Here is a 15,654-nt window from a genome sequence, read left to right as displayed (position 1 = left end):
AAGAGAGACAGAGAAATTATTTGCTCCTCACTAAAGAAACAATCCAACTGTTTTTCACCCTGATTTACACAGATATGAGCCATAATAGGAAAGCAGCCTAACAAATTCATCTGCTTACACAGTAAAAGAGAAGTTCTTTGGTGTGGTCATATCGTTCTGTGAATAGATTGTAACATTTGGTTTTAAACACAAGCTATATGGGAAAACGTCTGATTCATTCATTTTACGTTCTCCAGTCCAGTTTCTAAGTTCCTCTTCATGCCTTTGTCCCGAGTCAGAGAAGGGTGTTTCCCTCCAGCAGCCTCAACAAGAACATCAGGCGTTACCCAGCTCGGGGAGAGCTTTCAGGCAAAGCCTTCACTAACTGCAGAAACACAGCTGGAGGAAACAACAACAGCAGCTCCGTCTCTGGGTACACTCAGCAGAGAAGCTCAGTTAGTCAATAAATACTGCACATGCAACACCACCACATAAAAGAAGAAATACTGAACACAATACTGGATGTAACGCACTAAAGAATGGTACTGACACTAATCTGGGACTTGGTAGGCCTCCATCTATATCTTATAGCTAAGTTATTCAGCAGCTACAAGGATAAAGAGCAAGTCTAAATGTGTGACATACTGTATTTGTTCCTGCTCAGCGTGGAAGGCCTTTGGATTTCTACTTGTCACAATACAAATACTATATAAAACTTTCTTTTTTTTTTTAACCGAGAGAGTCGTCCAAATAAATAGTAGCAAAGAGTACAGAAGGCAAAAATGTTTCCAGCTGCCAACACACACAGAAGAGGAACGCCACCAGATGCTTAGTAGGTTTTCCTAATCTTGGATCATTTGCCCAGTCTGGTTAAGCTCAAACACATTACTGTGCCAGGTACTCCTTGGCTTTCTCCAAGCCCTCTTTCAGAAAGCTGATATAAGTGGATGTGGAGGGATCTTCGAAGCCGCCAGAGAAGCTGAAAGTTGCTTCTTCCTCCTCGGGTTTCATGGCAGTTTGATCTAAGAAGAAGTTGGCATTGATGTGATGAACCTGAAACCACATAAAAGAGGATAAAAGGCTTTAGAGGCTTCTTTCTTCTTCGCATCTATACTTGGTCAGTCAGGGTTAATATGGCATTTTCAAAGTAAGACTTTCTGCAATAGCTGCTAATAAAACTGTAAATAACTTTCTATGTAGTACATTTTTGGCAGAGTCTTCCATATCTCTGCCAGTTTTATTATGCTTGGCTAGTGTGTGGGCACTTACAGGGATATGATGCATCCACTTAAGCTAATGTTACCGTATTTCATTTTTATTATTTCATTGCCATCAGCCTTACAGTTGAGTGTGTCGTTTCACTGCTAATGCAACATGGAGAATGCAGATAGCCAACATTTATTATCCTAATATTCCCAATAGTGTGCTTTTGCCTATGATTTAATTCTATGAAAAATAATATTTACAATGGTTCCATTGGGCAGAGCCACCATCATCTCCACAGGAAAACTGTACTTTTCAAGGTGTAAGCGAGCCTTTTCACTCAACGCAGGGTTTTGCTCATCAGCCTGGGAAAACAGGAAGCAGGATATTTATTAAGTGGAAACACAGCTGTACTTAAAGTAAGAAGATAAGCACATTTTTCAGTAATTGCACAACTTTCTGGATTTTTCATCACTGTAGCTGCTTACCTGCAGGTTCTCCAGCTCTTTGACCAGAGACCAGCTGCTTATAAAGCTCTGGTTGAGGAGGGCGAGGATGGGCGAACTTTCCAGGACTGTCTCCCGGAGAGTTCGCCCCGAACCTATAAAAGCGTGGGGAGGAGACAAAGATACGGTGAACATATTAGGAACAAGGTAGAACTCCAAATAGGTGTAATGGTCGTCAAAGTTGGCAGACTGAATGAATTATAATTAACCAGCACAGGTATTAATAATGACATGAGTAACTGTCACAGATCCTTAATTAACATAATTAGTACATCATTAGTAACACCTGTATTTACCTGCCATTTCAGAAAATGGGCTTAAGTGCACTTTACAGTAATATTTAATTGGTAATGGTATGCCTTTAGAAAGCTAGCAGCTTAAATTTAATGACTGTGATGCACTTTTGAAGCATGACATTATCTCACCTCAGCATGACTGGTCATCTAAAGCTCCCCACAGCAGAATAGAGTGCACCAGCTTTTTCTCTGCTTGGGCTCGATCGAAAGCCTCTGAAAAAGGCAGGTAGGACACCTGGGAAGGAGCACAGTGTTACACCGACACTGTGTGCAATAACACAATCACCAACTTATTCGAACATAGAGAATTACCTTCTTAAAGGGATAGAAGGTGACCTCCACGCGGCGAGCAGCTTCCTCCTGACTGATCTCAGAGGTCCAGTGGATTTCCTCAAAGACAAACTGGATGGGCTCATTGCTGCTGTCACGCCGATCAATGATATTACCCTGCTCGTCAGTGATGACGGAGGGAGTGGACGGGCCCGCCGACTGGAGCTCTAACTGCAAACGCAAGTTCTCGTTAGACATAGTACACACGCTTTACATCAGACACTCTTGTGTGTCTTTTCTGAGGATCATCTTTTACATTCTGTGAAATTCCACACGTTCATAAGTATTTAATCCATATGTATTTTAAATTAAAGTCAAAACAGGCAGTTACCGTGACATTAATACTGTTTGATTGACTGGAAATCAAATAGATGTGACTTAACTTAAAGACTAAGTTAGGACAGTCAGCCAAAAACAATACTGATCTAGCTACACAGTGATGAGAACAGTTAGTGTTGAGATAAACAGCCATACCTGTGGCAGGTAACCAATGTCCACCTCCATATTGCTGCTCTCACTGGCTCCGTAGAGCCACTCCATGTCTACATTCAGAGACCTGTAACACAGCACAGGTGGCACCCAAACTTCACAACGATCCATCGATAGGGGAGTATATGAACACGTGTGACAGTTTGTGTGTGTATGAGAGGGATTTACCTGTTATTGGGGACATAAAGGTGGAAGAGGCGGACGTGAGAGGCGTCTTTAGAAAGGACAATATTGCCAGTGAACTGGCCTGGTGTGAACCAGAAGGGAAAATCTGGAATATCATTGAGCTGGAATTCTGCATGAATCCTGCAGGGGGTGAACAGAAGGAGTAAAAATTGAGAGCACGTAAGTCTCTGTCAGAAATCCCTACAAGAACTAACCAGGGAGTCGGGTCATAACATTTGCACGGTGTTTTGATTTTCGACCTTCACAAAGCTGTCAGAGGCTTTATTTTACTACAGCAGCATCACAAAGACTTCAAACCACAGGTGTCAAACTCAAGAATTAACTGAATCCTACCCACATATCACTTTGGGTTTTCAGGACATTTTGGCCAGCCCATTTCTGGGAATGGTCCCCATAGCAACATGCATCTCACGCACACAGCAAGTTAAACAAAAGGGTGCCCTTCCACTGCACCTGCAAGCTACTAAGCTCAGAGTAACAGAAAAGGCCAGTTGATGCTGGAGGCAGACAATTTTGCGAGAGGCGGGAGACTGATTTTTTATTTACCAAGTGTAAGGAATGGTCTGTACAACCATCTGCAATGAGATAAAGGCTACTGTCAAAGAATTTTAACTACTATAACTACTAACTGTTTTTCTTTTAATTGAAATCTCCCACATGAGTACTGAGTTGTTGCTTTCAGGCCCCTGAAACAGGCTCCGTGAGATTTGTAGAAATACATGCAAGATCACAAGTAGTAAATCTTCATTATTGTGTTTTATCTGATTGAATTTTGTCTTCTAAAAGCTGCCACTAGTTGTCACATTCAGGCTTGTGAAACGGGTTCTTGTGAGTTGATCGTAGGGCAGTCTACATATTTATTTAAAGCACATCAACATACGTGCTTTTCTCATTTTCCAACATGCCTTTGAGCGAGTTTGAAACTTCTGCTTTAAATATTTACAATTAGAGTGCTTTTTCAATTCAATTGTATTTATATAGCACCAAATCACCACAAAAGTCACCTCAAGGCGCTTTATATAATAATAAAGAGAAAACCCCAACAATCAGCCCACTCCCTGTGACAAGAACTTGGCGATAGCAGGGGGGGGGGGGGGGGGGGGGGGGCAGAACCGGTCTCACTCTGTCTATGGTTTGTGGCTGTCATATGGAACTAAAGCTGGAAACTAAAAAGTCATGAATGAGCATAAAAACAAATAATTCCATCTTTTGCTTCCTTACGAACTAAAAGTGGAATTCATCCACACAGAATTCCTGTAAAACCTTTGACAGAATAATAAAGTGAACACAGTGACTCGTAATAAATTTAAAATTCACTGTGTGCTTTAGACATCAATCAGCACTAATGCATAATACACATATTTTGCAGTTTAATAGTTCAAACGTATTAAAAAACACCGCCATCCTCCTTACTCCCTCCTCACCTGAAGATAATGTCATAATAGAAGTCGTTGCTGGCTCGGATGCAGGCGACTGCACCCTGCGGAGCAAAGCGGGTTTTGATGAAGGGCCGAGGGTGGAACATGCTCAACAAGGAGTGGATGAGTACCTGCACCAAGAGCCAAAGAACCATCAGCCACTATACAGTGCAATAATCGCATGTTACAATCTAACCATAGGCCAAACAGAGATGGATTTTTAGGCTACCTCTCTGCCCCTCGGTGTGGGAGGGTGATAACGGTTATTGGGCAGGTATCCAGTGAAAATGTTGAGCTCGCTGGGGATCACCCACCACGTGTCACCGACTTCTATCTTGTTCTTCGGGGGCAAGAACACCCTAAACTGGCTTGCAGAGAAGGACGAAGAAGGCACTGCTGGGCTCTTCCAAGACCGCAGCCCACTCAGAGAGCTGTGAGAAACCTGAAAGAGATGGAGGAAGGTAATTTTGGAAAGCACAAGCATTACAAATTCTCAGCAGTTTCATTCTGGATTCAATTCAAGGCTGCTTGCACCTTTTGAATGAGCTGCATTCACAAAGAGCTGAGTAAGACAGTCAGACAATGTACAAGCACATTTATCAACAATAACTGCATCAACATGCTATAATTTAGCCCCTTCTGGGATTTTCTGTGCTGTGATTTTGATTAAAGCAGTCCTCTGCAGACGCTGTAGAGCAGCGATGAGAAAGAGAACAATAAACCAGCAGCATAAAGGAAGCACGCAGAGTTTGGTATTGTCTTACTCCAAGGAAACCATCTTTGCTTTTTGTCATGGAGTCAAGCAGGAGAGGCTGCATTTTGGCTTCCAAGGTTAAAGTCTCCCCGTTGGGATCATGGATCGCTTCCTCCTCAAAATCCGCTGGGTTTGTAATCCCTGTAAGTAAACCAGAGTCAGTGTGAGGCTATACATTTGTGGTCACAAGTTTACATACACTCATGTATGAATGTGAGAGTGAATGAATAGTGGTATTGTAAAGCGCTTTGGGTGCATTGAAAAGCGCTATATAAATCCAATCCATTATTATTATTATTATGTACGTGAATGTCATGATGATTTGGGGCATTTAATTTTTTCTTTGAACTGTTCTTTTTCAAGGATGGAACAAGTAGACATGCTTTATAGCTAAGTGGTGCCGAAGGTTCTGTAATGTCTTTAACCTTGAAGGCCAAGTCCAATTAACTTCTCCTTAGTGATCATAATTGACTACAGCTGGTAGTTTCTCTTAAAGATGTATGCTGCACAATCATTCCACCCTGAAAAAAAGAACTATTCAAACGAATCAGTAAAATCTGATTACTTTGAAATAGGGCTGCCACGATTAGTCGAATAGTCACGATTACGTTGACTATCAAAACCGTCGACGACTGATTTAATAGTCGACGCGTCGTTTGAAGCTTTGTAAGATCACAAAAGCCGCAGGAATAAGTAGTAGGATTTAAGAGTGTAATAACGGACTGAAACAGAAGATGGCAGCACTGCATGTACAAGGATGCCAGCTGCCGTTAAACCCCGAAGAAGAAGAAGCTGTGTCCCAGAATTCATAGCGCAGCCCAGCTCAGTTTCCAACAGTGGTGGCAGCTAGTTTTAATATTACTCTTATTATTCTTTCTGGGTCACAAAATAAATGTTTAACATATTTTCAGGCGAGAATGTAACTGTGTAAACCTCAAATATCTGCTTAGTTTATCAGGACACCACATATTTTCAAAAGCGCTCCGACGTTTTCGGAGACGTCTGTTACCCACTAGCTCGATAGCTAGCCGGGGGCTAGGCTCACTGGAGCCCATGAGAGTAGTGATGGGTCGTTCGCGAACGAAATGGCTCTTAGAGCCGACTCTTTGACGTGAACGACGCGAGCCGGCTCCTTATCGCGAGCCGTCACGTGGGGTTTTTTTTTTTTCCTTTCTCTCAGCCTCTCTCTCGCACTTTTTTTCCGCTTCACTCTGCACGCGAGCCTTGTGCTTTACGCTGGGCAGAGGGGGGAGGGGCGGTAGTTACACTCAGTAGCACAGGAACAGAGCCAGAGAGAGAGAAAGAGAGGCAGGGACAACAACATTAGAAAGGTATAGTAATCATCCACAACTATTTTCAGTTGCAGATGATAAAGGATTGAGAAAGTTTATTCATGCAGGTCCATATGACAGAGAATATGCATGTTCTTTTAGTTTTCATATTATAATTTATATTTAATTGTGTTGTGGTTTGCAGTGTTTTGTGTTCTTTTCACTTTAAATTTGTGAAAGGAAAAAGCTGAAAATTTAAATAGTTAAAACTTGAAATGTGAATAGTTGATTTTTGTATTATATGATTTATTTATTACATTTTATGTGGAGTGAATAAATAAAAGTATATTTACGGTGGCCCCTAGAGACAAAGCACATACAAACTTCAAATCACGTACGAACTCTGAAGCATGTACAAACTCCAAAACACGTAAAAACACGTACAAACTCCAAAACACGTAAAAACTCCAAAACACGTAAAAACACGTACAAACTCCGAAGCACATAAAAACTCAGAAGCATATAAAAACTCAAAACACGTACAAAAGACAACAGAAGTGCTCCAGGATGCTGGGCGCAGTGTTGAGCCTTTGTTATCTTGTGGCTACACAAGCCAGCAAGTACCAACGACCGGATTTGGTGTGTGGTAATAACAGGTAAATGAACTTTTTTTAAAATTATTTGAATATATATATGAGTGCCTGTGTATAAATACACAAACAATACACACATGCTTTCAATTGTGTAATTTAAGTGATCTAGTAGCTCTGCTTTGGAAGTTCAGTTCATGCTAGAAATGTGTTTTGGAGTTTGTACGTGTTTTGTCTCTAGGGGCCACCGCATATATTTATATATAAACATATATAAATAAAACCACTTGTTTTTATGTTAGTAATTCCTTTTGTGCATAATTTTATATTATTGTTAATAATAAATTAATTAAAGCAACAAAACAACCTGAAGAGCCGGTTCGGAGCCGAAAGAGCCGGCTCTTTTTAGTGAGCCGAACCGAAAGAGCCGGATCTCTAAAAAGAGCCGGAAATCCCATCACTACATGAGAGCACCGGACTCCCGGCAAATCGTTTTCAAACCCACTGCTGTCTTTCGCTACTCAGGTTAAACATATATAATTCACTTAGATAACTTACAAATGTTATTGTTTGGCTTTTTTTTAGTATTTTATTTGTTCCTGAGTAAATCGGTTTGGCTGAGATTAAAGTTATAGTTTTTACACAGCTGAATAAATGTCAAGCAGACAACTGATTATCAGAAGTGTGAGATGCTCGAGAATATACTCCGGTGTCCTGTTATATTTTAGATAGCAAGGAGTTTATTAAACTTCACCGAAACAATCTGCAAATTTCATTAAAATGTAATAAACTATCATCTTGTCTTTATTTTTAGTTAGCACATACCTTACACACTTAAAGCTGTAAGCTAATGATAGTTATATAAGAGCAGATGCATGCTGGTGCAATGAACTGTACGTTTTACGTCCAATGGATGCATGATCTAATTAGTCGACTAATCGCAAAAATAATCGGTGACTAGTCTACTATCAAAATAATCGTTTCTGGCAGCCCTACTTTGAAATTCATGCCTCATGAGTATATGTAAGCTTGTGACCACAAGGATAGGTAACAAAGGAGACTGAAGGAAAATGATTGGACAAAAGTGACAAGCACAAAGAAAGGTAACATGATGCACCTGTGAGCTTCTCTGCAATAGGTTTAAACTCCTCCAGACTGAGATAGAAGTCGTGGTCCGTGTCTAAAGAGGAGAAGAGAAAAAGCCCCTCGGCACCCAGTGTCCGAACACTCTCTTCCTATTGGAGGGACACATGCATTAGACTGATCTTCACGGTCAATTCATATGCTTTTTTTTAATGCAGCATAAAAAATATTAGGACATTAAGACCCCATCACATGAAATGCAAATATTTTAAATTATTACAACTACAAAAACATTCGCTCAGATGTGTGACACATTTAAAGTAATGTGCTACATTATCCCAAATGACTGAGCATCCTGCCTGGATAAAGATCATCCCTGAGGAGGCAGATTCCTAGCATGCATTTCAGTCAAACCACCCTTTCTGAAGCAGACGCGTGCCTACCAGCGACCTTACAATGGAGGGAAGAGGGGGAGGGAGGTGCAAGAACAACTTGGAGACCCTCAGTAACCAAACAAGTCTGGATTTGGACAAGGGGGTGAGTTTTAGCAGCTGTGACAAAGACCCACCCCCCTATAATAAAACACTACGGGGGTGGAAAAACTGCAGATGTGGAGCTTTATGGTGACTGCGTGTCCGCTAAATAAATAATCGAAACACATCGGTTACAGAGAAAACTACTGCAAGATAACAGCAGAATGTCCCTGCGCTGATTTTAATGTAATCATGGGTCCTCAAAAGGACGAGAAGGTCACTGCAAAGTTTCTATTAACACAGCTAGACCCACCAAGTCGAGATCACTGTTAAACTGTGATATAACATAATTACAGATTTGGGTCTTACATGACGTTTGAGGAGCTGGGCATCTTGGTAGTACTTTATCCCAAAAGCGAACAGAGGAACAGCACAGACGACCACCCAAGTCCACATCCCCCTGTAGATCCAGGATCTCGAGCCCGGGCTCTGCTTCCCATTCTGCGGCGCAATCTTTTTCTCTTCCTCCGGGATTCTTTTATCTACGTCTGCGGCCATCCTCGACCTCCACCACAGCTATTTAGTCGAAGGCATGTTCGTCTTTCAGTGTAAACTTGCTCTTTTAAAAAGTGCGACGAGTCTAGCGGGACTTTTTCTGTCCCGCAGGAGAGGATCTCGCTTCTTCTCTGGCCGTTACCCCCGCTGGCAACAGCTGTGCAACGTTAGCTAGCAGCACAGATTTCTTATTTCCCACATCCAATCTCGAGCCATATGGATGCAGTTAAGGTGTCAAGCTAGCATGTAATTGGCACGGTAAAGCGGATGTATAGTGTTTTGGCGTTCAAAATAAAAGCGCAAGAGTGTCGTAATGTAGCAATTCTTTGATGATATTATGATCAACTTGTTTTGAATTCAAATATTTTTTTTTAGCAAAATGCCAAAGTTGTTGTTGGTTACTGGCAAAAAAGAAAAACTCAATTAAACTAAGCTAAGCGCTACGATTTATTTTGAAAGTAATAACCGGAAGTATAACTTTACAATCTTTCTACTGGGTACACTGGGGCACTAGCTGTATTTAAAGACGTAGGGTTGCATTGTTCACGCAACAATGCAACTGTTTTACAATCAGTTAAATTATAAATGTATCTGCCAAATGGCTCTGTCCAAAATTTAGATTTTACTTACCTTTATTTCATGTAAGTTAATCTAGAAGCAGAGGTTTAACATTTGTTTCTTTTTATCTTCTCTTTAATGGTTAGATTTGTCTGCAATAGAATTAAACACTCCATTAAAACTATCAAACCTTTACTTTGATGCTGTGTCATAAGCGTGTGCTAAGATGTAAGAAGCTTTTTGCTTAAAGTGAAAATCTCCGCTCTTACTTTTAAACAGAAAAATCAATTCATGTATCACTTAATTAATTGGGTTATAAATGCATTGACGGTTTGTATTTATTTATCTGCTGCTTTGTAATATATACATTGCGGGGATAAGGGTCCTGTTCAAGAGCCAAGCTCAGCAGAGCTGGGGTTTGAACCTATAGCTATAGCTGATCTATGGACACCTCCTCACCTCAAAAGGTGGCATATGAGTTACGAAAATCCATGGGTTTATAAATGTAAATGTATTTATCATTGATGTACAATAGGCCCATTTAAAAGGTTACTCCCCCAAGCAAAAGGCACTAAAGTAGCCTTATCTCACACAGAATCCTCAACATTTTAGTGCAATATCAATTCAGTGCCACAGGATTACAGGCCTGTGGGACGTTGTGAAGACCCTGGAAAGACTTATCGTTGCCCAGCCCCGACCCAGTCAGGCCACATCAGAATCCCCTTGAGTTTGCTTGCCAGCCCCACCTCAGAGCTGAGGGCGCCATCATCTAACTGCTCATTCTTGTCTACGCCCATCTGGGCCAGCCGGTGAGACCTGTGAGGGTCATGTTTTTCAACTTTTCCAGTTCATTCAATACCATCAGGTCAACCCTTCTGAGTGATAAGCTGACAGTGATGCAGGTGGATGCATCTCTTGTGTCCTTGATTGTTGATTACCTTACAGGAAGACCACAATATGTGCGTCTTTAACATTGTGTGTCTAACAAGGTGATAAGCAACACAGGAGCACCTCCCCTTCCTCTTCACCATCTATATTACAGACTTCAGCCACTGCACAGAGACCTGCCATCTTCAGAAGTTTTCTGATGATTCTGCAGTGGTTGGATGCATCAATGAGGGTGATGAGATGGAGTACCGGGCTGTGGTTGACTCCTTTGTCACTTGGTGTGAGCAGAATCATCTCCAGCTCATCATCTATGTGTACACCATACCTTGGTGTACTCATAGAAAACACCAAACACCACTGCACTCTACAGTAAGGTCCAGAGTTGTCTCCATTTTCTGAAGCAGCTGAGGTCTTTCAATATCTGTCGTGCAATGCTCAGGAGTTTTACAAGTCTGTTGTGGCCAATGCCCTCCGCTACGCTGTTGCATGCTGGGGCAGCAGGTTGAAGGTTGCAGATGGCAACAGGCTCAGTAAACTGATCCACAAGGCCAGTGTTGTGGAGACGGAGCTGGACTCCCTTAGGGTGGTGTTGGAGAAGCGGATGTTGTCCAAGATAAGGACAATGCTGGACAATACCTTTGCACGCACTCCATGACCTGCTGGCCAGTCACAGGAGCACGTTCAGTGAAAGACTGAGATTACCCAAATGCACCACTGAATGACACAGGAAATCATTCCTGCCTGTACCTGTCTCTTTGTACAACTCCTCCATCTAATGCACAGTACACACTGCTATAGTTACACCCTTTTGCACATCCTCTACAGTAAAATAACAAAGACAAAGTTGTACAGGTTAGAGTAAAATGTTAATTATATATATTTGACCTCTGTAACATTTTTGATATGTATAAATGAGCTAATTCTTATACTTTTAAAAGTTTGTAATATATTGTATTATACAATTAGTGTAATCTGTTACTATTATTGTCTTGGAGCAACTGTAAACCACATAGTTTCCTTAGGGTTTATTAAAGTATTCTTATTCTGATGATAAACTCTGACTTTCGCATCTGGAGCCCAAAGGAGGACTAAAGAGCTACTTGTCTCTCTATGTGTGTCCATTACTCCTGAATGGCCAAGAACCTTACAGCGGTATATTCCAGTATTCTTTCTCTGGAACTTTATTTTGTGGTTTTTCTGTTGTTTTAAAAGGTACAGATTAAATGTCTTCAGTCTGTGTATCACAGTGTCCCTGAGAAAAATACTGAACCACAAACTGCCCTCAATACACGCACAGGTGTGTGTGACAAGATAAAACCACTGAAGTGCAAATATAAATGTGAACAGGTGAATGTGGGTTTTCATATACAGTCAGGTCAATAAGTATTGGACAGGTCAATATGTTGTTATGGTAGTTTTTCCTCTGTACACCGCCACAATGGATTTTACATCAAGTTAAGCTGTGATTAAAATGCAAACTTCCAGCTTTCATGTGAGGGATTGAACAAAAGTATTGCAGTAAATGCTTAGGAATTATAGCCAACTTTATACAATAATTGGACACCTGATATACCTGATTATTCTATTAAAAATGAATAAAAGACCTGCAGTTTATTCCAATTTTTCAACTTGCATTTGGTAGCTGGTCACTGGATTTCTCGATATGAGGCCCAGAGAAATTATCAGGGAGGCTATGATTAGCTGAAAAGCCAGAACAAACCTATCAGAGTGGGAGCTAAAACTTTAGGGTTGACCAACCTGGTACAGTTCTGCAGGGGGGAAAAAATGCAGTGACCAGCTCAGAAACGCAAAATGCCTGAAAAACCACACAAGACAAATACAGCGGAAGATCGCAGTTACTGCCTTGCTTCAGAATCCCCTTCACGACAGCTATTTAAGTCAAGAGCACTGTTGAGGAGGAAGGAATATCATTATGAAAGTCTACAATCAAAAGATGACTTCATGAATACAGGATTTACAATTAAGTGAAACCCACTGGTTACACTCAAGAACAGGAAGACCAGATTAGGCTGCAAAGGAAAAAAAAATTGTCGGAAAGATGAAACCAGTGAGATAAAAGTATGGAGAAAGATCTACACTAAACCACATTATTTTTCAAACATGGTAGAGACAATGTTTCGGCATGGGCATGTATGGCTGACAGTGGAAGTGTCTGCTGATAGAAGTAGCAGAATGAATTGTGAAGTGTACAAGGCTATACTATCCGCTCAGATTCAGCCAAATACTGCAAAACTGATCAAAGCTTCACAGATTCACAGTAAACGGATTCTTGCTCAACGCATACTTCAAAAGCAACCCAAGCGTTTCTCAAGACAAACATATGGGATATTTTTCAATCCGTCACCTGATTTCAACCTAACAGATTAGCTTTTCGGTAATTAAATTCAAAACTGAATGAAGAGACTCACAAACAAACAGCCGAAGGTGGCTACAGCACTGGTAACGCTCATGGACTGTAGATTTCACACAGCCATCGAGTGCCAAGAATTTCCACTGAAGCATTAAAAATACTCCTGATATTTAAAATTATGATAGTTTGCTCAGTTACTACGCCACTGAAAATAGGGGACTACGTGTGAAACCCAGTGCCTCCAACTAAAGCACAAGCACTCCAACTGTGTCATTCCCAATCCTTGTGACCTGTAAAATGAGACATGATGATATGATCTCTGTGCAGTGTTGTCTCGAGATTGTTTAATTAAGAACATTTAGAAGTTTAACGAGGTATAAGTTAGCCTGGTCGCAGACATCTGAATCACTATGCACATCTCCAATTCCCTCCATTTGAAGCAGTAACAAAATAAGGTCTACAGTACACAGCAGAATTACATTTTCTATCAATAGTCAAACTTAGTTAACTGTCCAGTATTTTAAATGAACAACTAGAGTGAAAAATAAATATTACTTTGTGTACAGAAATGCATGTTTTCCTCTATTTCTTTGTCTGGTAAGTTCAGGTACAGCTCTAACTGCACTGCTGTACTCCACATGTGTAATGTGACTTAATCAACTCCACAAAATTTATTATTGTAGAAAACATTCCACCATCCTTTGTATTTACATAGGCAGACAATGCATCTGATTGTAAGGAGAAGTCTTCTGAACTTGGTGATGGAAGTTTAACAACCACGTTTCTCACAGCTGGCTGAAAAACAAACATTATCTGTCACAAAAGGCATTTTCAGATTTGCTACTAAAGTATGTGACAACAATAACTGCAAGCATTAACTGCTAATGCCTCTTTTATGAGTTAATCAGTCTGTGGATTAATGTCAGAGGCTTTCATTCCATGTCCTCCTCTAATGGTTGGGTCTTCACTTCAACAACTTTTGGAGGGATGTATGAGCCCATGCCTGCTGCTCTCTCTGCCTCTTCCTGGGTGTAGGGCTCTTCTCTGAGCTGTTTCAGTCTGGATGGGGAAAAAAGGAGGTAAGCCATGAAACTTACATGGATAGGATTACGAGCTGTAAGTCCAAATATGTGACTGTAGAGTGGTCCGCTTACCGTTTTTTATGCACTTTAGTTTTGAAGTGCTCTTTCAAGGATCTCATATCCACAAAATATCTCCTGCAAAACAAGAAGAGCCATCACATCTATATTTCTTAAAAATTTAACAGATGAACAGCTCACAGCATAAGAGAGTATAAGAAGAGGGCATTTCATTTTAAGGAAGCCATGAGGATCTGGAACCCTGGATTAGGACTGAAATTTGCTCGAATCATTCATCATTGGGTACGCCACCCTTTTCCAGCTGAGACCTGTGGCCTCAGACTTGGACAATACAGAATATTTCTCCATTCCAGCTTTTCATATGGGAAGATTTACTTCTTTTCCAACCCCAATGGGAAAAGTTCGGCAGAACTTAAGGTGAAATATTAAATATCTTACTAAAGGAAATACTGATGAAGACTAAGAGTTTAGTAAGCAGCATATATATCAAGCAAAGTCAGTTAACAGATGGACTGTTACAGTAAACAGAGAAATACCTACGCGCAGTGTAAGCAGTAGTGTTGTGCACATCCGGTTACATCGTAGTCAACCTCCTGATGCAGCAGTTTAGCAGCTGTGTCAGGCTTCATGTCTGAGTGGATCTGATCCAGGTCTTTGGTCCTGCGCTTTGTCTTCCAGGTCTTTGCAATGTTCTTCTTCTTGCCATTGTTGTGGTTTCGGGTTTGTTTGGACTTCCCCATGATAACCAGTTGGTACTGTGTGAAACAAAAGGGTTTTAAACACCCAAAATGAACGCAGACACGTCACAGACTTGTGTCAACATTAAAATCTTTCGATTGTTTCACTGATACTTCCCAGTTAATATTCTTAGAATCTATTTACAAATACCGATCAAAAATATGCGTTCAACGTCTAATCAATCGTTACTGCAGCCGATCTACATCTAATAAGCCGTCGCAGATGTTATTTTCAGACTTTGCTTACCTTCCACACGTGTGACCGAGAGAAGTGAAATCTATTTCCGGGTCAATGGAGTAGAACGACACTACGCAGTCACCTCCAGAGGGCGCGAAACTCCCGGTCTCTAACAGTGGGGCGATAATAAAAACACCTTAACTATTTTAATTTAAACGCTAACAAAATTATATTTAATCGTAATTCACTTCAGATTAACATTTATTTTCCTAGAATATCGGATTTTTACTAATAGCGCTAGCTGAGCACTTATTTGGCATGCAGTTTTAGCGAAAAATTGCCACCGAAGTTGAATAAAGTTGAATAATATTTGATCAACCAATTATTACGATTTTTTTTTTTTTTTTTTGGGGGGGGGGGGGGGGGGGGTACAGTGCAGTTGATTTTTTTCTGGTCTGATAAACTGTCAGGTGTGTTATGCTCTATGTCACGCTACCTTTTGGTGCTTTGCGTAACTATCAGTGTCAGTGTACCACCCGAGAAAAACTGTAATAAAGGTTATTATTTTCAGACTGAAAAAAATAGAATAGAAAGAGATGGATGTAAGAAAAAGCACACAGAGCTAAAATCAAGCAGAATAACTGAATTACTGTTCGCATAAATTTAGAGAGCAAAGTTTATATTGGATA

At 40.7% G+C, this 15,654-nt stretch overlaps 2 protein-coding genes across 2 annotated transcripts; both read right to left on the bottom strand.

Annotated features, from left to right (window-relative positions):
- Window positions 1-673: 673 nt before the first annotated feature.
- Window positions 674-9,364, bottom strand: selenon (selenoprotein N). The gene is made up of 12 exons (XM_085390795.1): window positions 8,948-9,364; window positions 8,140-8,257; window positions 5,172-5,302; window positions 4,637-4,849; window positions 4,414-4,538; window positions 2,972-3,109; window positions 2,789-2,870; window positions 2,297-2,485; window positions 2,114-2,219; window positions 1,671-1,783; window positions 1,446-1,547; window positions 674-1,032 (listed from the first exon to the last, which is right to left on the bottom strand). Exons 1-12 carry the CDS (start codon window positions 9,134-9,136, stop codon window positions 865-867), a joined length of 1,674 nt encoding a protein of 557 aa, XP_085246921.1. The 5' UTR covers window positions 9,137-9,364; the 3' UTR covers window positions 674-864.
- Window positions 9,365-13,263: 3,899 nt separating this feature from the next.
- Window positions 13,264-15,134, bottom strand: znf593 (zinc finger protein 593). Its single transcript, XM_085392436.1, has 4 exons — window positions 15,035-15,134; window positions 14,591-14,805; window positions 14,105-14,167; window positions 13,264-14,009 (listed from the first exon to the last, which is right to left on the bottom strand). Exons 2-4 carry the CDS (start codon window positions 14,788-14,790, stop codon window positions 13,883-13,885), a joined length of 390 nt encoding a protein of 129 aa, XP_085248562.1. The 5' UTR covers window positions 14,791-14,805; window positions 15,035-15,134; the 3' UTR covers window positions 13,264-13,882.
- Between the last annotated feature and the right edge of the window lie 520 nt (window positions 15,135-15,654).

Source organism: Rhamphochromis longiceps, linkage group LG19 (assembly GCF_057381845.1).
Source record: "Rhamphochromis longiceps isolate RC_006_pf linkage group LG19, R_longiceps_female_GT1.1, whole genome shotgun sequence".
Classification (NCBI taxonomy): Eukaryota; Metazoa; Chordata; class Actinopteri; order Cichliformes; family Cichlidae; genus Rhamphochromis; species Rhamphochromis longiceps.
Note: the sequence above shows the minus strand (reverse complement) of the source record. Positions and strands in the feature narration are given on the sequence as shown.